At 40.0% G+C, this 26,358-nt stretch overlaps 1 protein-coding gene across 6 annotated transcripts in view; it reads right to left on the reverse strand.

Moving 5' to 3' along the window:
- The window catches only part of znf521 (zinc finger protein 521), a 115,285-nt gene that overhangs the window by 61,537 nt on the left and 27,390 nt on the right, over nt 1-26,358 (reverse strand). For 4 of the 6 annotated variants that reach the window (XM_023335005.1, XM_023335004.1, XM_023335000.1 and 1 more), the window contains 3 exons: nt 1,913-5,421; nt 1,669-1,753; nt 1,325-1,357 (listed from right to left, as the gene is read on the reverse strand). In XM_023335005.1, the coding sequence (XP_023190773.1) occupies nt 1,325-1,357; nt 1,669-1,753; nt 1,913-5,065 (3,271 nt within the window). In that variant the 5' untranslated portion in view covers nt 5,066-5,421. The remainder of the gene's footprint in view (nt 1-1,324; nt 1,358-1,668; nt 1,754-1,912; nt 5,422-26,358) is intronic. The other 2 variants (XM_023335001.1, XM_023335002.1) reach the window with 2 other exon arrangements.

Consider the following 26,358-nt stretch of genomic DNA (forward strand, 5'->3'; position numbering starts at 1 on the left):
AAGCACATTAGCTTTACTTTGTTCACCTTCACTTTTGTTTCATATTTCAATAACTTTGTTTTTTCCATATTTTACAAATCACTAAATGACTTTGACTAAGAGAAACCTTTTGAGAAGTCAGATGAAACCTGTTATCATGTTGAATACTAAGAAATTGCATATCATAGAAGTAAGACATCAGACAATAACCCAATCACCTATCCTCCTGTTATCTTAAGCTCTCTGAATTCCGCTATTATGAGGGAACTGTGTGCTTGTGCGGCTGAAAGACATAAAATAACCAGTAGGGGGGTTTGTTTTCTACCCTCCCAGTGTGCTCCGTGACTGCCTTTGCGAGAGAAAGGACTAATGCTGGCATGGTACTGTATTAGGCACCCCCAGTAGACTAGTGGGTGAGCAGATCGCAAAGATGAATACAAAACACACACCTACACACCCTCAGCTCGTCTCTCTCTTTTGCAAATACGCCGCAGAATCAAAATCACAAATCACATGCCTCTGATTGTTTATGCACAAACAGTGGGCCCCTGATAGAATTGCCTACCAGTCCTGATAGAATTGCCCACCGTGTTTAAATTCACCTGCGCCTAGAAGCGTGTCCCAAACAGAGAGGCGGTTTGGTTCCAGATCAATGAGTCTCTCCCCCACTGAAGACAACAGATAATGCAGTGTAATGAAAGAGCCGCCAAACGAGCTGAATAAATGAATGAATAAAGGAACGTGAGACCGGAATTCAGACGCCTACTTACTGCAGGCAAGAAAACCTGTTTTCCAATTGTCTCCTCTCTACAAATTATTCTGCCTGCATACAAATGGCAACCAAAAGTGAAGACATTTTGAAAATGTGGAGACTGGTTTTACACTGGCACTCACAGTTTAGAAATCTTGTAAAGAGTAGGAATAAATCTGCAATATCTTTTGTAATATACAACATAATATTCAATTTCCAGTTGATTTAATGCATTAAATGCACTTTGTACAAAAATATAGTACAAAATATTGTACCAACAACAACCAGATTTAAGAGGAGTGCTGATGTAAAAAGATGCATCAAATGGATACGCTAAACAAAAACAACAAAGGAAAGTATGGGTGTGTGGACAATTATTGAAAAATATCAAAAGCTTTGCAAGTATTTTTAACAGTTCTATAAGGGTTTGTTTGAAAATAGAATAGTCAGCATAATAGAGTAATTTTGAATTGAGATTTTCGTCTCCACAAGCATGCAAAAATCAGTCACATGCAGGGAAGATGAAACTCAAAAAATAATGAAAGCACAACACTTGGGATGCATTTGATGGTCAAAATATTAAAATAATTCCACCTATTTGGTGATGTGATCCGGGCACTTGTAAGCCTGAATGAGACAGGGTCAAATATTTCAGCATTTAATCATAATGTTTAATATATGATTCATCCTTTATAAAGTGGCCAAAAATCTTTCTGTTATTGTTATAAATTAATTGGGAAAATTTTCCTTACTGATTTGCATACTTCATAAATGACAGTCACAGAAAATCATTTTGCAAAACAGTTACATGTTATACCTGAAGGCCACATTGATTGATCATATGTCATATTATAGACAAACTGATAAATTACACAAGTGCTGCTGAAGCAGAAATAGAACAGATTATCCATTTAATGAAAAAAAGCATTCTTTCCTACCCAGCATGTGGTTGGCCACATGAACTTGGATGTCCCATTCGCTGTAGAACACCATCTGACATTTGATGCACTGGTATGTCTTCTTCTATGAATATAAAAACAGGAATCAATGACAAGTTTAAACAGCAGATAATTGCAGCTGTTATAGCAATTTGATGAAGTGACACAAAAAAAATATTTTCTTAGTCAGTTGCTTAACCTTAGAAGTGTTAGTCTAATTGAATACAAAAATGATCAGCAATACCTCCTCAGTTTGAGAGGGGCTGGCTCTCGGCATTGGTGACACTTGGGGGGTCTTCATATGCCCACTGTTGCTGTCCCCTGCTTGTTCTCGATGCACCATCTGGACATGGTTTTGCAACTCGGTCTCAGTCTCAAACTTCACATTGCAGCTGGAACAGCGTGTCTTGATGGCAGACAATGAAGATGTAGAAGAGGAAGAGGATGATGAAGAAACACCCTTGCCTTTTCCATCTCCAGGACTCAAGCTCTCTCCTTGAACCCATGCAGCAGCTGTTGCAGGAGTCGTGGCCCCACCCTGCTGCTGCTGTTGCCTTCCTCCATTAACTGTTGGACTGGAGCTTTTGGAGCCAGCGGCTGTCACACAAGATGCACAAAGTCCGTAAGGCAGCCCATTGATGTCCAGCTTCACTAAGTCTAGTTTGGACCGGAAATCTTTCAGGCAAGAGGCACACTTAAAAAGCTTTTGAGTGTGGTGTGGGTGTTGGCTTTGAGAGATGACATTGTTGCGACTCATAGGCTGGTTGGAGGACATAGTACCTGTCTTCTGCATGTGAAAGGTACCATGGATCTTGAGCTCCAATGTTGAGGTTACTGTCTGCATGCAAACCACACAGCGAAAACCTGTTAGAGAGTTCCTTAGGTCAGGGTGCATCTGGCAGTGCTCGAGAAAGTCTTCCTCGCTCTGCAGAGGCATCTTACAAATGCGGCAGCTGCCCGTGTCCAGACTCTTGCTATGGGTTACTTTGTGCTCTGTAAGGGTAAGCAAGGAAGGAAATCGTTCCCCACAAATTGGACACATGTAGTGCTTTACAGGCCCAAGGTGAGTCTGCATATGTTCCCTTAGCCCAGCCTCAGAGAAGAAGGTACGGGAACAGACATTGCACTTGTGATTACCCTTGATCATTTCAGCTTTTCTTTTGATCATTGCACTCTCACCAGGACGGATATTGTGATCTCTTAATTGGTGGTTAGTGAGGAGGGATTCCATAGTATAAGATGCTCCACATATTTCACACCCATACATGGGATCTGCTGTGTCCACCTCTTCTTCACTTCCATCATGGCTGTTCTGTGACTCCACCACAGATCCTCCACCTGCTCCTGGACCGTGGCTGTTAGTTAAGAGACCTTGGATTTCAACGTCTTCTTTAGGCTGACCATCCCCACCACTTACAGCAGAGCCATTAGTGCCACAATTTGGGGTCTTTCCCTCAAACACACAGTGTTTCTCCCTTAAATGCTTCTCTAGAAGGACAATGGCATGGAAGGCTTTACTGCAGAAACGACAGTTGTACTTCTTGCTGTGGGTGGTAATGTGGCACTGGAGCTCCACCTCCGTGCCAAAGGACTCTCCACAAAAAATACATCGGTGGGCACGGCCTTGATTCTCCAGATGGCTGTGTTTAACGTGCAACTGTAGGTCGGTCTCATGTCGGAAGTCCCAGTTGCAGGATGTGCAACGATACACCTTCTTCTCATTGCTGTGCTTTACAGCCAGGTGAAGTTGAGTAGACACCTTTGAGTCAAAGACTTCCTGGCACAGAGTGCAGCGAAAAAACACAAAAGTATGCATGTCAAGTAGGTGCTTCTGCAGGTCATCCACTGAAGTGAACTGCTTGTCACAGCTTTCACAAATGTAATACGTGGAGGTAATCGTGAAGTGAATTGTCACATGCTTCAGTAAGGATTCTTGGTTGGGGAACTCTTTGTTACACTGGGGACAAGTGAGCTGAGGCTGTAGACCATCCAAATGAGTTTTGAGGTGAGTCTGGAAAAGGTCTAAACTTGTGTATTTGGCACCACATTGGTTACATATGAACTCACTGGCTGTGCGTGAGGCAGAGCTACCTTGTTTTAGCATGGCAGTTTGTTCCACAGATATTGGTGAAGAGGGGCTGAGAGTGCGCAAAGATTTCTTTCCATTGTTGATGTAGTTCAGAGCCAGAGGGATGTTCTTGTGATTCTCCTTAATGTGCTTGTTGAGTTTCAAAACACTGTTAAATATGGGTGAGTTGGTGCAATATGAACAGGAGTAAACCTCTACTATAGGCTCCTTGGGAGTTACAGCCAAGGGTGAGTCAAATCGCAGGCTTCCTCCATCACAGTGTGTCTGACGAACATGCTCCTCTAATGTAGCCTCAGTCAAAAACCCCATGAAGCATTGAGGGCAAAAGAAGGCATTACTCTCCTTGGCAACGGGACTGGGAAAACCATGGGAGCAACGGATGTGCTCCTGGAGGGCATTTAGGTCACTTAACACCTCAGGGCAAAAGTTACACTGAAGGAGGGCATCGGGCAGGCTGGCTAACAGGGCAGCATGGTCTTCTGCATTGTGGACCTGTTTAAGATGTTCATTTAGGTTTAACAGCGAGGGTAGAACCTCCAAGCAAAATTGGCAAGTATGAGCTTGCTCTGGCTTGTCCAGATGCATGGTTCGTAGGTGAATTTGAAGTACAGCCAAGCTAGAGAATACTTGCTTGTTGCAGTAAATGCAACTGTAGGAGATTTTGGGCTGCTTTGAGGATCTCCCTCCCAACTCAGATGTGTTCTGAGAAGCTCTCTTTCTCCTTCCTCTTGTCTTGGGAACAGGCGCTGCTGCTTCCACCATCGTAGAGCTATCAACAGAAAGATTGGAATCAGGAGTGGTGCTAGAGACAGAAGTATAGCCCACAGTGAGCAAGGAAGGGCTGTTGCTATGATTACTGGATTCTGGGAGCTGGTGAATGTCCATATGAGAATAGAGGTCCTCTACAGACAAAAAGTGCTCAGAGCAGATGGTACAGGTGTGGCCCTTCCTGTCCCGACTGTGGGCCTGGTCAATGTGGGTCAGCAGGGTGCCCTCATCACTGAAGGGTTCGTGGCAGTAGATGCACTGCAGGGTGGCCCCAAGGCCTCCATCCTCAGATGGAGAACATTCAGGGTGACACTCAGCAATGTGCCGCTGTAGCTCTTCTGGGACATCAAAACCTTCCTCACACCGACTGCACTTCCGAGTTTCTTTTAGTTTCCATTCGTCAGCTCTATTAAAGCCTGTGCTGCCACTGTCTTTGCCCCTTTCATGTACTTGCATGTGGCCGTGGAGGGAGCTGGAGGAGAGGAAGCCTCGACGGCACACAGGGCACTTGTGGGGTTTGTTGGAGGCGTGGGTTTTCATGTGGATTTTTAGGTGATCACTGCGGGAGAAGGCGGAGTCACACTCTCCACAATGGTACTTCTTATCACCAGTGTGTAGCTTCACGTGTCGATCTCTGCTTCGCTTATGTTTAAACAGGCGGCTGCAAAACGTGCAACTGAAAGGGAGCTTATCGCCGTGACTCTGTTCGTGGCGCTTGAGGAAACTTAAGCGACTGAAAGACTTGTCACAGAACTGGCACGGGTACGGCAGACCAGGGCCTCCTTCCTCTTCTCCAAACTCATAGTCCTCGCAGTGTCCTGGAGAAGTCTGATCTTTACTGGAGGGAGATGATGCTGGCCAAGAACAAGATGGGTCATCCTCAAGATCTGCACCATCTGGAGAAGAAGACAGGATGAAGTAAAAAACAAAGTAGATAGAAAAAAAACAGAAAAACTGCATTAGCAAAGTGTTTTCTTAGATTTAGTTCAGTTATTTGAATAGAAAAGGTAGAGCACCATGATGTTATTTGTCATAGTTGTGAGACTGGTGTATGAATTTAGATTTCTTTATAGTACACTTTATTTTTCTTTCTGTTCTTCAGCAGCTACAGCTGAAACAATGGCTCTCCTTAGGTGTTATCTGAAAAGTAAAATTTAAATATGCAATTTAAAAATATAATTAGAGAAGAGAATAAGTGGAAATACTTTTACTACAATTAACCTTGTATGTGGCCATGTAATGGCTTAGCCCACTGTGATTCAAAACACAATCTTTCTGACATTTAAAGCCAACACAAGACAATCGGTGTACTTTAGGATGTAGGCCCTGCATGAGGTAAATTAGAACATTTCTATTATTCCTGAACACTCGCTAGAATATTTCTTTAGAAAAACAAAAGCCCAACAAAAAGGCCTAAGTCAATAGGAAGGAAAAAAAAACACAGCTAAATCCCTCTTTCAATAAAGAATAAAAATGTGTCAATCATCAGCTGGTGCACGAAGGTAAATTCAGAGAGGACAGGGAAGAGGAAACAGAGAAGCTAAATAACCCACTCAAGGCCAAACAGGTGCAAAAATCAACCAAGTATATAAAAAAAACGGCTCCTATTCTTTTTTTTACAAATACTTTAAAGTCTCCCTACATATATTACTTCCTTGCCAACATTCCAATCCAATGGCTCATTCTATGCTGATATGAAAGGAAAACAGAGAATCCTACTTTCCAAAGGTTCAAAGGGTTACAGACCACTTCTTCCCGCTGCTGAAGTCTAAATACTGTGAACTTCCTTACCTAAATAACAACGTAATCCCAGCCCCTTCATAAAAAAAGTCTGTGTCAAAAGGCCATAACTTGGAATGGGAAAAACAAGAGGAAACTGCTAAGATTTATGAGAGGGAAAAGCATAAGCTCTTTCCAGGATCCAACCACTTTACTTTCCTTCAACTGAGAAATTTAAGTCTCTCTCCCTCTTTTTTCTCTCGCTCTCCATGTCTGTTGTTTTTTTTTGCTGTGAGATCTGCCCTTTGTCAGGATATCATGCCCTCCCTGAGCACTTACCCCCATCAGGGCCTATCTTCAGGAAACAGATGGGGTCGGAGGCCATTCCCTTGCCCCTCCAAACTGCTGAAAGCGGCACATTGAGAGCCCACCTCCACACCGTGGCCCTCCCGGAAACCTCCCACCCCTGGCAGGGCGCCCACTCTGCACACACATCTCACTCAAGGAGCGAACCTTGCCTTATTTACTCGCTTTATCTCCCATCCATGTCTCAATGTTTTCTTTCTCTGTGGTTTGAGGGAGGATGAGTGACTCAGTGCGATGCCCTCCTCCACAGAGGGGGCGGATCTGCCCTATCTCGTAGCGCCTCTCAGGGTACAGAAGAAGAAGACAGTGCAAAAAAAATGACCTCAGTCAATGCCTTACAGTCAAACATATTGGCTTGGAGACAATAGTATAAAACAAACAAATAAATGGGGCTGTATACAAGGCTAAATGAAATTCTACTGCCTTAAATGAGGATGAATTTGCCTAGAGACAATTCAAAGCTGTCAGGACAACCTTCTTCCATTTTGATGTTTGTTTACATGATGTACATTATTTATTTAGTGACTTACTCTAATAACACACATAAATAAAATAATGTCTGTGTGGGGCCTGAGGGGAGCTGCAACAGTTCTTGAGTTAAATTAATAAAAATATGATGTTTAGATACATAAAACGATTATAGCAGACTTGAAATATATGGCACAAATAACCCCAAACTAGTGAAATGAGTGAACAATACTGCTATTAAAATCTTACGATGTATCTAATTTGCAACAGCTTTCTTTCATCACACTACAAAATTGAGCTTGTCAATGCTAAGAACCAAAAGTCCCAAGATTTTCTTTCTATAAATCATAGGCATTTCTCTGACGTATAACCAAACTGTGCAGTACTATAATCCAGTGTTGGTCTGGTGTTTCCAATAAAGGCTAGCAAATTCTTAATTTAATCCTAATTTAACAAATTCAGCTTTTTGTATCTTAGCTGTGGTCATATTTCATACTGTTATACATCTTTTAATTGAATTAACGTAATATACTTGTACATACAGTTGTTTGACAGAACATACAGAACAAAACATTAATCTTTACCCGTTCCTTCCGACTCTAAAAATTTCTGATAATTTTTAACTATCCAACAATAACACTTTACCTAGAGATGCAGGAACAACATTATGCGTCAACCTCACAACTTTTGTCTGGCTCTGCTAAGCATCCACAAATTAATGAATAGATCATAACCTGAGTTCTAATACAATACAATTTTATTTATAAATAACTTTAAAACACCAATGGCCAAAGTGCTGTACACTAAAACGAATAAAACAGACAAAAACAAAACAACAATTAAGACATTAAAGCTAACACCTCAAGCTGAGAATAACAATATGATTTAAGAAGTTATTTAGAAAGAGGAAGTGAACCTCCCTGTCTGATTTTCAAAGGCAGCTCTTCCAAAGTTTAGGGGCAACAACTTGATCACCTCCCAACCTCCTTTCTGACTTTGGAACAACCACAAAGTTAAAAACAAAACAATCAAGTAATATTTTTAGAACTATATATTTTTTTATTTTCTAAATTAAATAAGTTGAACTACAAATGAAATGCCACTTAATACAAGCTATTATTACAATAATAGCTTGTAGCATCTTTAACCTTCACTTTTAACCTTTGTCTGATTTAAAAGTCCGATTTTTCAGAGGAAAAAAAAATCGACAAAAAATTTTCCAAACCTGATTTCTGGCCTATTGATTTGTTGATTTAGTAGAAAGAGGGTGAGATATAAATGTGAATGTGAACTAATATTGTTTACTGTATGCACACTTCAGATATTGAAATTTGCAAATGATAAACACCTTAAGTCTGTCTGAGTTGAATTTCAAACTAATTATAATACAAAAAAACCTGAGTAAAGAAACTTTATATGCTTTTTTTTTCTAAAGCAATCACAATATAACAGGCTATCTACAAACAGATCTGACCATTCTCAATAAATTACTAAAAACTATCTATGTCTTCCGTTTGTCAGTTGTGAGTGATTTTAATTTGGACCATTTGAAATCAATTACTAAAAAATATTTGGAGGTTAGGTGCTACTCAGATGCAACTTAGGGGCAACTCAATGTTTATTTTCGCATTTTATGCTTGGAAAAATGGCTGCAAACAGATGTGCAATTGTACAACTGTCGATCTTTCACTCTGAGCACAGAAGTAGAATAAGTAGAACCTCCTGCACAAGCATTAATAATGCATTAAGCTGTTTCTGAATGGTAAATCAACAACAAAACACTTGTCTTTTCCAGCAGCCATTGTACAGAGCATACAGCGGTAAAATGAGCCAAAACATGCTAGTCTACTAATAATGAAATGGAGTGCTTACAAGGTGAGAAGAAGGCCTGCTGATTGTGCTGTCAAAATCTGAAGATTTTTGTAATGGATAAGTTTTCTGACACCAAAAACATTAGCTTATTGCAAGAAAAAGCTGGATGCTGTTTTTTTTAGTGCTTGGACTGTTTATAGAAGCAGCATAGACTAAAATGAAACTACAAAAATGTGCAAAGAAGTTCATTTTGAAGAATAGGTTCCCTTTAAAGAATAAAGCTCATACATTGACTTGTGTGTAAGTATGAATCTTTTTACAATCTAAGAGACTTTTGAGTAGAACAAAAGATAAATATGGATTTTACAAAAGCAAAATGTTCCAAGAACCAACTTCACATTCACAATGGGCAGTCTCAGGAGGCACAAGCTGATGGTTTCACCATATCCCTCACATTCCTTTGACCTAAACATGATTAAAAAAAATTTTGGCAAGACATCAAACAATCAGAGCATGCAAGACAAACCTAAAAGCCTCTTCCAGGAATAACAAGCAAAACCCTGTGAATAACAACCGAAAGACCATGAGAAGACAGCACATAGCACCATGTAGTGTGCCAAATATGTGGTTTTGACCTTTTTTTGTTACTAAACAATAAAATAAATAAACATGAAGTGAAAATTAAACAAATTAATTTCTACCAATAAATGATGAACGTCTTAAAGAATGTCACCATCTTGTTTTCAAAAGAAAACTGGAGAAAGGTTTATTAGAAAGGCAACATACTACTGTTTTCTTCACCTACAGACAGACACACCAACTTTATTAGTAGCACACCATCTACTATTCCACAAAATCCACTTTCACGTCTGAACTTATATGTGCACACATGTCATGCGCAAGCATCCACAGAAAGAAAAAGCAGTGGCCGAAACAAGTGTGTGAACAACTGCAGATGAAAGAACAGTCTTCCTCTGGAGACAAAGAAGAGGAAAGAAAGAGAGAGACTTGTTTTCTTTTCTTTCTTCAACCAGACAAGAAATGCCCAGGCCTTAGCAGCAGCCTGAGTAAATAAAAGAACGGGCCTTACTTCTCTGTCTCTCGGGCTGGGGGCCTATGCACGCCAGCGCTCTCTGTGCTGCTGCCAAAGGGGATGCTGGGGCCTGAAAAACTACACCCTGCAGCTGAAGGGCTGTCTTTGTTGGTCTGCCAAGGCCTTCCTGAGCATCCTCCAGCCAACAGCCTGTCACATCCTGGGAGGAAGACCTCCATCTTAAGGCTTGTCCCTCTCCGGGAGTTCTGTCCCTACCCCCTCCCCTATTTTTTTTAAGGTCTCCTATATGGAACAAAACAGCTTGATATAAAGTGACGCTGTAGGGAATGATGAAAAATGAGTCACAGCCATATTAACTAAAAGAGTAAGAAAAAGCTAACTAAGCTACAGGGCATAAAAACTGTCTAACAAGTAAATAAAAATCATGCTTTGTCTGCAGGTTCTGTGATGCCAACTGCATGACGAAGACATCTGTAGTATTGCACCAATTAGTTATTTCCTAATTCTTGTGGTGTAGAAAAAACATTAAAAATTTCCTTCTCACACGCAGGTCTCAGTTTCCTCTTAACCAGTCTGAACTACTCTTTGTGCTCCACTTCCTCTGTGTTCATTTATAGCACCTTCTCCCAAAGTAAATAGTCTTGCTCAAATACGATTCTTAATGCCAGGAAAAGGTAAGTTTGCCTTTTTAGTACACAGCGGCACAGCTTTCGAAAGCCCTGAGGAATGCTTATTTATGCAATTAAATATTTTGAAAATCAGCCATACACACACACACACACGCCCACAGACACACATATATATATATATAAGTGTATATACGTACATATACATATATATATATATATATATACTGTATATATACTGTATGTGTGTACATATGCATATATATAAATGTTTTCAGGAAATACAGTCATTATTTATCCTGATGACATTTTCTCCCATTTGGTATGTATTACGCATGGTGGCACAGCTGTCTGAAAGCTGGAGTACTGTAATTGATTTTAGCGTATACTGTACTGAGTATTTTTAGCCATTTAAGACAAAAAGTAACTAAAGAAGAACAATAAATACCACTGAAACAAAAATGGGTCCTGTGTTTTTAAGGTTACAGTTCCACAATGTTATTTTCTTTTAAAGCTGTCTCAAAATAGAATTAAGTCATGTCCTTAGGAAGTCAAGTGTCTTAGCATGATACACCAACACAAAGTATAATTACAAATTAGAAGACAAATTTTCTGTAGTTTTAAATAATAATAATAACCTTCATTTAATCAAATTGATTTCCAAATTTATTCCTGAAATTTAACTTTATAGTACTTTATATTTTATGGCTGAATTATTACTTTTTTTTTCTTGCAGAAAAATTACGTGCAGTCATCTAATTGCTTTGTTTCTGTTAGGAACATTTTTGAAAAGATAAAACAATATAAAAGGAGTAGCAGTTTTGAAAACAAAACTGCTATTGGACTTTTTTCTTGAAAATCCTTTCTGCCCTTCTCAATAACCAGTGGAAGAATTGAGCCCTTCTTGTAATTGCTGACCAATTTTTACTTGTTTTCACTATTATTTTGGCAATCAAATTGAAAGGCCTCCTTGCCAGCACCCTAATCTTTAGCTCCCTCCACAGGTGCTCTATCAGAATCAGCTTGAAACTCTAACTGGGCCACTCAAAATTTTTATATCACTTCCAATCAGAAAAAAACATGTAGGTAAAATTAAGCAACTCTTTCAAACCTCAATCTGCCAGGGGTATGAATAACTTTGAACTTAGTTTTATATCTTTCGGACACCTTTTTAAGGACAAAGCTTCGAGAAAAGCAAATCTTTGTGACTCTGAAACCAGGTTATTTTGGCTTGTCACTGCTGGAAAGCTGCAGATTAGGTCTCTATAATTGAACAAAAGCAAACTCTTATCAAAAAATGTATTTACTACAAGTCATTTGCTGCTTTTAGAGCAAAATACACCTCCAAAAGCAGAAGGCTGGCCACCCTTTTATGCGCCCAACCTCATCTCTTTCTGTGCTGTAGTAGAGATCTGTACGTGGCGGTTGTCATAAGAGAAGCGTTTGTGTGAGCGCATTTGTGGCACATTGGGGATTGGGGGATTCATTGAATAAACAAAAAGCTGACAACTTGTCTGATGTAACACCATGACCCTGCTTCACATTCAGGGTGGGTGGGTGGGGGGGAGTCTTTTTACAGTTACTGGGAAAAATGGTGAGCCTTTTCCCAGGAGGCACCGCATGTGTCATCTCCACACTTTTCCCTTTCTGAAGCCCAAATAGGAGCTTGTGTCTGAACAGAATGTTGTCGTGTGGATGGCTCTGATTGTGACACAGTCATTTAGGATCTAATAGTGGAGGTGGCGAAAGAGATTTTCCACATTAGCTAAGATGCCTTACACTGTCTGTGACAAAGAGATGGGTGGGGAGTTGTTTTTGTTTTTTTTTTCCCCTGGAACTGATACCAGTCAGACGAGCAAATCACTCCGTTGAGCTCAGAGGATGCACATCTTTTTGGAAGAGAACCAACTTAGAGATTTACTCACAGTGGTCCTGCTACATCCCAGTTTAATACATCAAATCCAGTCAAAATGAAACACTGATTATTTCCAGAAGCTGCAAGCAAACATGGCAGGTGGCTAGTTAGGACTTTTTGCAACTTGTAAACAAAAATATGGATGAATGAGGAAAAGCATTTTAAGATAAAATTTCCAGCCACAGACATTGTGTAGTCTCTGCGTAAAGTGTGTGTGCGCAGACTCATCTGTCTCTCGCTTTCTTTTTTTTTTTTTCAGCAAACACAATATGTTTTTACACATCATTGGGAAATGTCAGGTCCCTCTCCCCCTTTGCTTCAGATCAATCAAATCCACCAAGCTACATGATGAGAAGGAGGGGTTGAATGAGACAACTGGAGCATCCGTGCACAAGGATGCTGTCTCTTAGTGGACATACTGGGAAAAAAAATGTTGGCTGAAATAGGGACCTACTTCCCGCAGTTTCATCAGCAAGTTACTTTGGCCAAACATCACGTACGTCCAAAACACAAGACAACACAAAGCTTCAAGGAGAATTGCTCACATCCCCAAACTGCAGTCAGTGGGGATATTTTCACGCCGGGCCTGACATAAAGAGCCGAAACATCAAGCGCTGCTCTGACTCTGTGGTGGGGGTGTCCATTATTCTGGCCCTCATGGCTCTGTCTCTCAACCATGGGGAAGCGGCAAACTGTCAACCACTTTGTCCACATTACCCACGTCCCCCAGCTCAGACAGGAGCACTTGGTCACTGTCCCAGAAATCTCAGTGCCCCAGTGGCATCCAGGGAAAGTTAGACAAATGGAAGGCCAGAGGAAGAAAAGTAGGCCGGCTAGTCATCCTTTACAGTACCAGGCTGTTTTTTTTTCTGTGATAGAATGACACAAATAGGATTATATCGCAAATATCAGAGCATTTAATGTTTATCAGCATTGAAGGCTGAACATCTGATAATGTTACAGTGTTTGAATTATAAATGGATTTCAGTGCGAACTATTTGCTGGGTTTAACATGTATAATCCACTACAATACCATGCTATAAAGGCCCTGACCCCTCAGGACATTTTTAATAGTATTTGTGTCCCTGCTTTGAAAATTATCTTTGACTACATAGCAGAGATTTCACAGTTCATTTTTTCCAAATCCAAGTCAAATCTCTGGTCTCAATTGACTGAAAAAACTAAAAATCATAAACATGCCCTCTATCCTGTCTATGACCCTACCTTGAGAATTCAGATCCTGTGCTGTTTGACCTTAGACCTAATGTAATAAATGTAAAGTTATAATTTATTTATAGAAGTCATTTCTTCCATAATTTATAAGAAGAAATAACTTATATGAGCTACTTCAAACTATTTTAAAAAATGCAAAGCAATATCTACCCAATTAAGAACATACAGTATACCTATATTTATGTTTAAAGAAAAATCACAGAAAGAGATCCACAAATTATTAGCATTACTATTGAATTGAATAATTATTCAATTATATAGCACAGAATTATAGCACATTGCAATATTATGCTATAATGACAAAAATAATGAGTGATTTGCTGTAAAGCAAAAGTGACTTTGTAATAATGCAACTAGTCACAAAAGCAACTTTTGTTGCTTTTTCAGTCTGTAGTTCACTGATTATATGATAAAGATTGCAAAAGGTAAATTGCTAAGTACAAGTTCATTCTCAATTCTTTATTTTATTATTTTTTCATTGTACATGGGACAAGCCTGAAACTCGAGGCACCATCTCTGCTACTGTCTCTAGGATTCCCTCAAAAATGCTGCTACACCAATTCTGCCAGTAAGTGGCAACAGCATCAACATTTACAACATCAAAATTCAAAAGAATACCCTGTATCCAGCCAAAGCCAAAGATTCAAAGGATTCTTTCAAAACTATTTTAGTTCATGTTCTCTTTGATGCTGTCACTTTAAACTGAGTCATTTCACTTTGTGGCTTATATTTGAATTCGGAGGGCAGTCTGGACAAAGCACAACAGATGTGAACAAAAAAATAAAAACAAATAAAAAACAAACAACAAAAACCAGCAGCTCGACTGTTTATGTGGTCTCTTTCACAAAAGGCAGTTGTGGTCATGCATGAAATCCAGTCCTCCCAAATATGTCGCAAACAGATTCTTTTACATATATTTACTTTGGAACGCTGTGTTAAAAAGTTAAATGTTTCTCACTAAAATTTCACTGGCAGCGAATGTAAATGCAGCAGAAAATCTCAGTTTTGCAAAATATTTATGTTAATGTGGACAGTCAGCAAAGCATGTCGCCAAGACATATTCGATAACCAAATACAACAAGCCTGTGAAGGTGAGCATTAATTAGAGAAGTAGTTCAAAGGCTGATGGTAACTCTAGAAGGGCTGCAAAGATGTACAACTCAGGAGGGAAAATCAATGGACAATTATGTAGTCATGCACTCCACAAATCAAAATTTTATGGAAACGTAGCATGGAAAAAGCCATTGCTGAAATAAATTTATAAGAACTTCAGTTTACAGTTTGCAAAAGTTATTTAGGGGGAATGGCAAACATGCAGAAGATGTTTGCCTGATAAATGTTGGAAAAAAGTTATGCTATGGAAATCTCCATACTTTTTCATTTTCACTTGAGCAATTTTTTTAATGACTACCTTTTACTTCTACTTAAGTAAAAATATACTCACGTAACGCTACACTTATTTGAGTACATGCATTGGCAACTCTATACAATTGTGAACATACACCCAGAATGAGTTGTAGCCCAATGATTGTCTTGGGAGAATCCATTTGGGTATGAAAGTTGCACATATAACATTAATGTGCAACTTTCAGTTTTTCAATTACAGAACATTCAGAAAAAAGCACTTAAGTGTGAAGGTGTACAATCACAAAATGTGGAAAAGTGTAAAGATCATGAAACTTCTGAAAGACACTTTGTGATTTCTAAGAAATGTAAAATATTATTTCTTTAAAAAAATATAGATAGTAATAAATGCCTTTATTGCTCACTTTCTATAGGTTCTGCAAAGACCCAGCTGAAGGATCTCATTGGAGCAGTCAAGTGGAGGTGTAGCAGTTGGGGTATCTTTCCTACAACTGAGTGGGCTGTTGGTGTGTAGAGGAAAAGACTGTTGACCACTTCAGGTGGACTTTGCACAAACAGGAAGGAGGCTGTTCCTCTGGTCTTGGCCAGACCAGCAGCCACAGTGAGCCTCCCAGGGGGAAGGAGGAGGATGACAATCTGTCCCCCAGCATGCCTCTTCACCGCCTGCACTCACTGTGAGAGCTGGCTCTGAGGGAGCGCTGGGCCAGGCAGGACTGGACCGGGCAAAACTGGTCTGGGCTGGGTTTCAGTAAGCAAGTGGGCTTTCGTCTGCATGCGTTGTTCCCTCAACACTGCAGCAAACTAGGCGCAGGACCCAGTGGACAGTCAACTAGCCAGTCAGCTGTTGTGAAGGATGCTGCAGCTCTGCAATCCACTAGCTCCTACTGTATTTTCCCACAAGAGGGTTTACTTTGATGGTTTTTTTATGTTTGCCCACACACTTAGTTACTCAAGAAAATGTGATTTATGTGATAAGCTTGGAAAAAATGTGCATAGAAATATGCTGAGTTACTATATAGCATGGTTGCTTCATTAAATTAGGCTTTGCACTGCAAGTTTGAGAAGACGGAGTCTATTACTTAAAACCCAACAAAAGGCTAAGTGAATTTGGAAATTGGGATTTAATTTTCTTAAATACTCTTTAAAACTTGGACTAAACTTCAAGTTTGAGTTACATTGCACATACGCAGTGCCATGAAAAAGTATTTCCTTCCTTGCATGTTTTTGTCACAGTTTAATGTTTCAGTTGGTCAAACACATTTTAATGCTGGCAAGGGGAAAAATAACAAGTAGTTTTCAAATGACATAATTTACAAAGAGAAAAAAGATATCCAATCTAAACAGGTTATGTGAGAAAAAGTAACTCTCCCCAAACCTAATAAAAAAAAGGTGCTCAAGATGGTCGAAGCCAAAGGAAATAAAAAAAAGAAGAAATACTCTTTTTCACAGAAATGTAAATCTTGTTGGGTCTGAAATGTTTTAGCACTTAGTGAGGGAATTGCTTTGCAAATCACACAAAAGCCTAATGAAAGTCATATTAATACAAAAAACTATAGCAACGACCTCCTACCCCAGCCTAAGCATTAGCTTATGTTAGAAAGTCATGCCCCTGCTTCATGACCCGTGACCTCTGCTTCCACTGATGAATACACTCTGGCTTTATTTGATATTTCTTCAATAGCAGTTCAGCTTGTCAGTGGTAAAACAACTGGATACAACCCAGAAGGGAGAAGAAAACATGCATACTGGAGAACAGAGCAGGAGGGGAAGAAAAACAAGCATCAACTCAAGCAAGACGATGTATTTTCATGCATCCCTGTCTTAAATGTCAAGATTTTTTAGCCCTCAGTGACTGCAGTGCTGACACCTCTCCAAGGTTCAACAGAAACCGCATTCATTAATAATTAGCTTAGCTACAAAGACAGGGAGCGCGAGTGAGAATGAGCAAGTGTGCGTCAGACAGAGAAAATTTAAACGTCTGTCCTTTCCCGAGAGAATCAAATTTCACTACAAGTTCTTTCGTTCATCCTGCATCATTTTTTTGTTTTCCTGGCTTGTTGGCCAGATTCCCGAACGCAGTCCACGAATGAGCAATGCAGACGTCGCATCAGCCTCACAGCTCCCTCCCGTCCTTAATCATGGCTCTAATACCCTCCAGATGAATAAACATCTTCATCCCTTCTGCATTTAAAGCCAGAAGGCTCCTCCAGTCTTGAATCCAAGAGAGAGAGACAGAAAGAGAGAAAGAAACGAGGAGCTGAAGAAAAGGAAAAGGATGACAGATGGAAGGGTGGATCAATGTTGAAATGAACCAACAGCAAAGTAACAAAGCTATGGCAAGATTTTCTGGTTCTTCCCATAATACGTCTGATCTATTTCCCCCTTGACACAATTATCACAGTCGTTCTAATTATTTTCCCCTCTTAAACAGATTCCTAATGACAGACTGTGTTTTCTTTAATGATCGTGTTTGTATAGCGAGGATTTTAGAGTGCTGTTGTGCAACCTTGTCGCCTCAGACTGTGTCCACAGACTTGCACAGGAAGGGGGGAAAGGGGCGGAGAAAGTGGAGGCAAAAGGGGGTTGGTCTCTAGAGAATGGGCCAGGCCCCAGACCAGCTCTGCTTTGGCCCAGTAACTGTGCCAGAATACTCACGACATGTGCGTACAGTATGTGAGCACAAATGGCAGACGGATTTAGGGGTTTGCTTTGTTTCGTCCTGCATTGTTTTTTTCTGCTATCCAGGCAGCTCATCACTGTCGAATAATATTGGTAAAAAGGATCGAAAAAAGCATGAACATTAACACAACCATACATGCTAACTAACGGGCAAACGCCTCACCAAAGAAAGCAGTTCACTGCTCCTCACCCTGATCTTCATTTGCAGGGTAGGGATAGAATATGAAACCTGAATACAACCAGACAAATGACTACAGGGCATTTTACTTATTCATCCATCACTTCACATTGATTTATTCCTGTTTATCTATTTATCAGCTGACAAAACAGAAAAAAAATCCTTTACCCTGAACTGTTTTACTAAAAGGTTTGCATGCTGATGGGCACAGTGAAAAACTTTGAGGGTTACTGTAGAAAAAAAAAATCCCTTCATGAATGCCCTCCTCTCACACCAACACATCAACACATACTTTTCTCCCTATTTACATATACTTTGCACATCTTGGCTTACTAACCATTTACTTAGTTACATGCCACCACCTGGGAGGCTATTTATGTCTCTCTCAGGAGAGGAACTCTCTATGACTGCCAAACAAAATCCTCTAAGGTATTACCAACTATTTAATATGAGAAAACTTGAGAAAAGTGTCTGGAAGCTTTTCATTTTCATTTCTGCTTTAAAAGCAATGTTAAGAGAGATAGTCAAATCTAAGAGTTAAGTTACTGATTATTAGAAGAGCAGGATAAAAGAGTGTGCTTTAAGATACTTTTTGTTTATGCTGCAATCGTTTTGTTCTCACACCCTGTAATATTGTATGTGGCAATCCAAAGGTACAGCTTACTGCAATGAACCAATTTCAAGGACCATCATTCAAGAGAGTGAATGTAATAGTCCCCTAATATCAGTTATCACTGACAGGAACATCCATATCAGCTAATTACTTTTCACTGTGCCGTTGTAGATGAGAGGACACCGGCCGTTATCGGTATATAAAAGGAGAAGACATTGCTATTTCACCATTAGTGTGGCCCAGCCATTGTTGCTGTCTCTAATACAGAAGCGGTGTACAATGAAATGGTAATAAATCCCATGTCACTCATCCGGCGGCTCACTAAGCTATTTTATATTTCAAGAGAATATCACTGATAAGGTGACCTTTAATTAAGGTCGCTGTGCATGTAGGTTGACATGTCAGATCGTGAAAGCGATGTGTTTAGTTTGCCACTGGATGATACACACCTCACATAATGTAGATGATATATTCTGATTGCAACAGGATATATGTTGTTAAACATTTTTTACATCAAGTAGAAGCACAGAACTTCACTAGGTAAAAGCTTTCATTTTAGCCTTCAAACATTTGCTGCCCATGCTTGTTCCTCCGTAGTTAGAGTTTGGGTTTACGATGTGAAACATTTTTTTATGAAGCTGGGGAAAAAACATGGAGTACTTTACAAAATAACTTTTTGAGAACTTTTAAGCACAAAGTGCATTTTATTACATTTTTTTGTAGCATAATTATGCTGTGGGAATTCATTTTTTCAGCAAGATCAAGAAAGTTGCCCAGAATTAATGAGACAATGAATTGAATTAGAAGGAGCAAAAATCATTTTCCAACAGCACAGCTTCACTAAACATACAGTTAGAATGGTCCAGGCCAAGCCCACACATTAATCCAACCAAGAATCTAAGGCAAGACTTGAAAATCTATATTTATAGATAATATGCAATAATGCTGATGACTGTTATAGTGACAATATGGCTTGTGATAAACAGTGCGTTAGCTAAACAGCATTGAGGGGTTTCCATTTTGGATTCATTAATAACCCAGAAATCAGTCAATGAGTCATATACAGTATAAAGCTGGTTGGACACAGATGAAATTCAAATTTAATTTTAAGCTTACATTTTCTTTCTTGATCAACAGCCCTCTATGTTCCAGTTTACAAGAAGATATTTGCAGTAGTTCTAAAATGTTGTAAAACATTTTCTGCTGCATCAAGCATCAAATATATCGCTAGCACAAAGAGCACAAGTGCGATGTACTTATATGATTAGCTGAAATTGATTCCAGTCAAACCAATTTGTTGCAATTATTGTCCAATGATATTGCTATAGTGATACAATTACAACATACGGTACAGCTTTACAATACTTTACAATAATGCACTTTTTTGATATATCACACAAAATTTGCAAAACATATTGAATTTCGTAGATGTATCTTGAATGTTGTTCTAGTTATTAAAAAACCAAATAGACAAGTAGAAACTGAGTTAGAAAATCTATTTTGAATTGTGAGCAGAGAAAAAAAATCACAAACAAAAACATTTTAGGAAAATTTAGAAAATTCCCAATTACTTTAGTATTGGGGACTGTACATCTATGAGACACTTACAAAATTATTTGCAATTCTTTCTTTTTTTTTTACCACTATGCTTAAATATAGCAGTAAACATCTGTGTCTAAGATGTTTTGTCTATTCAGTGAAATTCAGATATTTTCCTGTTTTTGTATGTCTCACATAAACAAACAAGATTTGGGAAAACAACAACACACATCATATATGACTGAACCTCGTACATGTCACTATAATAAGAAGTCTTGATTAGGATTCGGCAGACGTAGCATCCCGCATGCACAGTCTCTGCTTTGCTAGGCTTCAGATAACCTTTATCCTATAGGGCTTAATTAATGTCAGCCAGTCGACTCTGCCTTTCAGAAGGAAACGACTTATTCTTCTGCCCTCATGAAGCCCAAATCCCTCTGTTTCACTGCTGAGGCCGACTGGCTTGTTTATCCCAACTACAGGTACTGCTCCCTATTAAGGCCAGCACTTGTTACAGGGAAGAGGTTGAATTATTTACAAACAGTAGAGGGGGAGATGAACAGAGGGAATGAGAAGAGGCATTTTATACATGGATGCGATTTTTATGTTGTTGTTTTTATGAGGTTAGAATCACGGCAAAGTTAATTATCTATAAATATTTTATAACAGGTGCTGATTACTGAAGAGACTGGCTAACTGAATTTCAGGAGACTCAAAATAACAAAGTTGATACATGGGTGAATTACTATGCTTTTAATCCCTAATGGGAAATATCTCATGCTGCTTCGCATTTGGAGTTTTATCCAATTGGTCATGAGTAAATAGATGAATGTGTTTTGTTAAATAGATACCAAGAGGTGCTTATGCACAGTTTTCACCCTGGGCAAACTGTCTGCATTCTATCTGCATCTCGGGCTCTGTGCACAATACAACAAAACATACAGAAAACAAAAGGGAGCACAGAGGGGGGAGAGAACGAACAGACAGACCAAACAATAAACCCAACCACAAGAGACAGAGTTTAACTTTGTGTGTGTGTGTGTGTTTGTGCGGAATCAGAACGAGAGACAGAAAGCAAGAGGAGGACGAGGGAGATGAAGACAAATGCAGAAGGGGAGAGAGACAGAGGGTGGCGGAGAAAAAGAAAGACAGAGGGAGAAATCAAATTTGCAAGAACATAACAAAAAGCTGTATCTTCGACAAAAGAGAACACACAAGGGTATTTGTCTAGCTGTCTGCACCAGCAGGATCCTCTGAAAGTTTATTAAACTAGAACCCTTCAAGAGAAGGCAGAGAGTAGTAAACTATACTTCTGGGGAGGAAAGGAGAGAGAGGGAACGGGAATGAGGCAGGAGGGGGGGGATTGGTTGAAAAAAAGTAGCTTTCAGCCTCTGTCTTTCAGAAATTCTTTTATTTCAGCCATGCATTAAGTAACCTCCCCACTGAGTTCTGCTCTCCTTCCTGGTGTGGATAAAGCCGTCCCTCGGGGGAGCCGCTGGTAATTTCCAGCTTCGCCAGAAACTCAGGTATTAGAAAAGACCGCTTGGGGACCTGCCACAATATACCTTCACAATTTCATACGCTTTGAAAAAAAAAAAAAAGAGGGAGCCTTTTCCCTCCCAGCCTACCCCCACCTTCCCTGTAAACCCCCTCGAGGGTCCCCAGTTCAAATTTCTGAAGTGCAGACAACGGGTGTGCGTGTGGGGGAGGAAAGGGTGGTGGTGGGGGGCCCGTGGGACACAGCACCAGCAATAGAAAATCCACTGCATAGAGGAGAAAAAAGCATTTCCTCTCTGGTCTGGCAGGAGTGCCTTTTTTCCCCTGGCTCCCACCAGAGGCTTTTTACAAAACATGTGTTGCTGACATGTTGACAGATTGCTCAGTGAAGTGTTAGGCGCATGCACACGGCTGGCCATTTAGGGGGACATGGCTTCCTACCCAACATCCTCTACCTGAGGCACCATGTTTTATACATCAACCCCCAAAGAAAGAAAGGAAACAATAAAAGGTACGCGAGTTGCTTCTTTTGTGAGGATAACAGAATTTCATACAGCAAAGCGAGTCTGCGTATAATGCTGCCGTAGCTAAACTGCGGTGATGGGGTGGAGCGAAGGAAATGAGGATACAAAAAAGAGGGAGGGGGGAGTTCAGACAGGAAACACAGAGATAAAGCGCAGAGGGAGAAAAATAGTGCTGGAAGAGGTATGTATGTATGTATGCTTATATTTACCAGGTGAGCCTGTCAAACCAATAAAACAAAAATCCCAATACCTTTCCCATCTCTTCCTGTAACCAAGCCTCCCAATAGCAGGTGGGAGGATGCAATCTGATCAAAGGCCGGCATCCAGATCCAACTTCTGCTCCTATCAGGGTATCGACAGCACATGTCTTAATCGCCCTGCGGCTCAAAAAGTGCTGCCGTGGCAACAGGATGGAAATGGGGATCATAATGTATTCATGGTGCTAGCGACCTGGGGGCTGCGGAGCATAGTCTCCGGGGACTGCACTTTACCCAGAGCCAGACGTGTCTGGGCAAAATCACTCCACACAAGACAGCAGCAGAATACTGAGGAGCTATGACAGGATAGAGGGAGGGTGGAAGAAAGCAAGTGCATTTGAAGATGATAAGGAAACCAAGATGGAGAAGAGTTTAGAACAGGTTAAGTGAAACAATGTGTGCCAAATAGTTTCAGTGATAATCCTGCTCTGACTTTATGTTTCTGGCACTAAGAATTTTAATGTAAATACTCAGTTAAAGGGATAGTTCACATCTTTGAAGTGAGGTCCTGTGTTGTTATTTTCTGTCCTGCATCTGTAGATTAAAAAAGCAATAAATCCTTTAAATGGTGAGAGGCTAACATCTAATTAGTATTGTGTCGTTCATGAATGAGCCATTTAAACGAACAAATTTAAATGGACAATTTGAAGCAAATCATTTCATTAACTGATTTTTTTTTTCATTTCTCAGTTCAGATGAGGTCAGAGTCAGCGTGGTAGACGGGAAGAACTTCTGCATTCTATTACTCATAAAATGTATGATAAAGATTCCCCCGGTGAGAAACAGCACCATTTCAGCACAATAGCTTGTACTGCAAATCAGGACATGATCCTTTCACGCTGATTTTTCTAGGTAGGATGGTTATTATCAGTGTCATTTTTGTCTTAAAGCAGGAACAAACAAATTTTATGTAATTTTGGAGGGCTTTGCTATGACTGATGAGTTACAGAGAGAAATGTGAATGTATACAGCCTGCATAAAAACACTTTTTCAACATCGTAATGTCCAATCACTTTAGGAACTAAGCCACTTACCACATAAAGTGTCCTTATCAAGCGACAGGAAAGTCTAATTAATAGGCCAAAACGATTACTGGCTTGAAGATTTTGGATGAATGCCAGTTAAAATATAATATCTACTAAATATTGCATCCTGGCAGTGTCATTGCCATTGCAGTATTGCACATTGACATTACTCAAAAGGTTGGAAAACTGTATGAATCCGACTCTGTCTAGACATTCAATTTACAACTGAATTTTTATTCTGTGTAAATATGTATGATGTTTTTTACTTCAAGTTAGTAAGTAAAACTTTCACCTGCAAAAACATGCCTGCAAAAAAAATGCCTTGAAAAATTCTTCTTAATAGAGTCACCTGACTAGCCAATACAACCATGCAAACCAAAGCAATCAGCACTAGTTAAAGTCAAGTGGCTTTTAGCCAATCAAGTTACACTCCTTTGATCATGTGTCAAACAGTAATCGAGTTAGCTAACTGCTAAGGGACAGCTAACTGCCCAGTACTCTGGTGTCAAATTTTAGAAGGTGAATTTTTGCAGACAAATTTCTGCAGTCGAATTTTTGCAGGTGCGCAATAAATCAATAACAACATATATTGTGATAGCCACATGATCTAGTATCACTAGAAAATGTGTCCAATAGAATATTCACTAATTTCACAGAACTGCACAGGTGTGAGGCGGACGTTGGCAGAGGAAAGGCTTCAGATGTTCAACCTCTCATGCACAGCTAAGCCACGTGGGTGGCATCAATGAACATACTCACTCTTTGGTTACCTAGCAGCAACCTGTTGAGTAAACTGCAATACAGCAGTTTCAGATTTAACCACCATGCCTCATAGCTGCTTAAAAATAAAAAAAATAATGATGATGTGGAGCAAAAGGTTAAATGAGTACAATAGCTCGAGAAGAAACTGTGGATAAAACAGGAATGGTCACCTCGCCAGTTTGACAGAATTTCAGATGTTTAAAACAAAAAGAGAATCAATAATGATTGATATCAATTGGTATCAAATGCTAATATTGTGATACACTTTTCAGCTACATTGTCCACCCCTACATCACAAGTTTTCATAGCATAACTGATTCCATTTTACTGCCTCTAGCAGGGATGTACAAAGATAAAAAGAAAAGTTACTGGTCTACTGCAGCACTGAACTGAAACTTTAACATCCAGAAAAGAAAAGATCTAAGCCTTGAGTTGGGGAAAAAAACACACCAAATGTGATTGTTAGAAAGGGGCTTGCTGAGATGAATGCCTCTACCTTGAGGAGCTTGATGCTGCTTGACCAGGTGGGTGATTGGGTGAGAAATAAATTGCAGAGGAAATTGGCCAAGATTATCGGGGCCACAAAGAGACATGGCCCTTTGGCCACAGATGAGAATGGATAAAAGAACGGATGAGTAAATGAACACAGGGATAGAAAGGTCGAAGACTGATGCCTGAGCTGACAGATGATTCTTGTGGATGCCAACCTCCACCACAGCCTCAAATAACACTGTTGCATTATCCTGAACAAAATAAAAGCTTCCTTTGGAGAAACAAATATTTTTTTCCAGAAATGCAGCACAATTTGAAATTCTCTCTACCTTTATGATTTCCATTTTTGCTTTGCAAGCACATAAATGCATCAGAAGACATACATGTTCCCAATTTAATAAAAAGCTGTGAAGATGCTCACATTCACAAACAAAACAAAAAAAAACAAACAAACACAAAGCTATAGCCTGACCCGCTTTCCCTCAACAGGAGGGCAGCTACAACAGGCACCATGCCAGGTAAACATCCTCAAGCCTTGTGCACTCTCTGCAGAGGGTAAGGCTCAATGCTGAAAACACACTCCAAAGTACAGGGAATAGTCAATTATGTTCAGCACTGGGAAAACCTTCTTAGAATACATATTTTGCGTACATTGTCCTCCTGCCACGTTTAGAGAAGAGAAACACAACTTTTGCTGCATTTTATATCAAGGTTTCTTTTGTAAAAAGAAAGTCATAACACCTCCCCCTAGAGGAGATGATTCAAATGCATTAAGTCTTCTAAAACGAGTGGATTCACCTGCACACTGCAGTGTGTCCTTCTGCACTAACTATCCTCCACACGTAGCACACCCTCAGGCATCCAACCTAGGGCCACAGACAACTCCCTGGTCTGTCTTTCCTCCTTCCCTTTAGCTGACAGGTTCTTCGACTGCTAAGCTCCAACATGGACCTCTGTGTTTGTGAGGACTATACAGCACAATCAAGGCAGGGAGAAAAAGAAAGAAAGGGAATGATGAAGAGGAATAAGAGAAGGGATACAGGCGGAGAAGAAGAGCTAAAGAGAGACAAGGACATCAACAACATGTTCTCACAGAGAGATGACCCCTGGCCATCCTGAGGCATCTGGTTTATCTGGCTGTCTGGATAAGCCACGCACACACCTAATGACTCCAGACCTGTCCATGTCCCAAAGGTTTGTTTTATCCCTGATTACAGACGGGGAATGACAATGGGTTGGTAAACCACAATGCTGCACATCTAAGAGCTCAAATCAGACTACGACTTCTGCGTGATGAAAAGAGATAAGAGTTGAAACTAAGGTCCAAAGTTGCAGAGAAGTTACATGATTAGTTCCTTTAAAACATTTTAATAGGTTTAAGACAACAATATCGTTATTGGTTGCTGATTTGTATTCATCACAAACAGGACCAATCTGAAGGCCAGCCTCCATCCATATACCTAACTGTGCATACTAAGCAAGGCCAACATAGAGATGAAGTTTGGACTTTGGCCTCACTTGTTCCCCTCATGTTGCATGGGATAGATCTCAATCTACTTCTCTGGTAGAGATTAGTAATCATCTAGGGCCTTCATATTGATGGCCAAGCTCAGCTTGTTTGCATATTTACTGGCCTCGGAGCCCAGTCGCCTGAGGTGAGAAGCAAATTACATTCCAGCTTAACCCCCCACCACACCCCCACGCACACA

This window comes from Xiphophorus maculatus, chromosome 6 (assembly GCF_002775205.1).
Source record: "Xiphophorus maculatus strain JP 163 A chromosome 6, X_maculatus-5.0-male, whole genome shotgun sequence".
NCBI classification, from domain to species: Eukaryota; Metazoa; Chordata; class Actinopteri; order Cyprinodontiformes; family Poeciliidae; genus Xiphophorus; species Xiphophorus maculatus.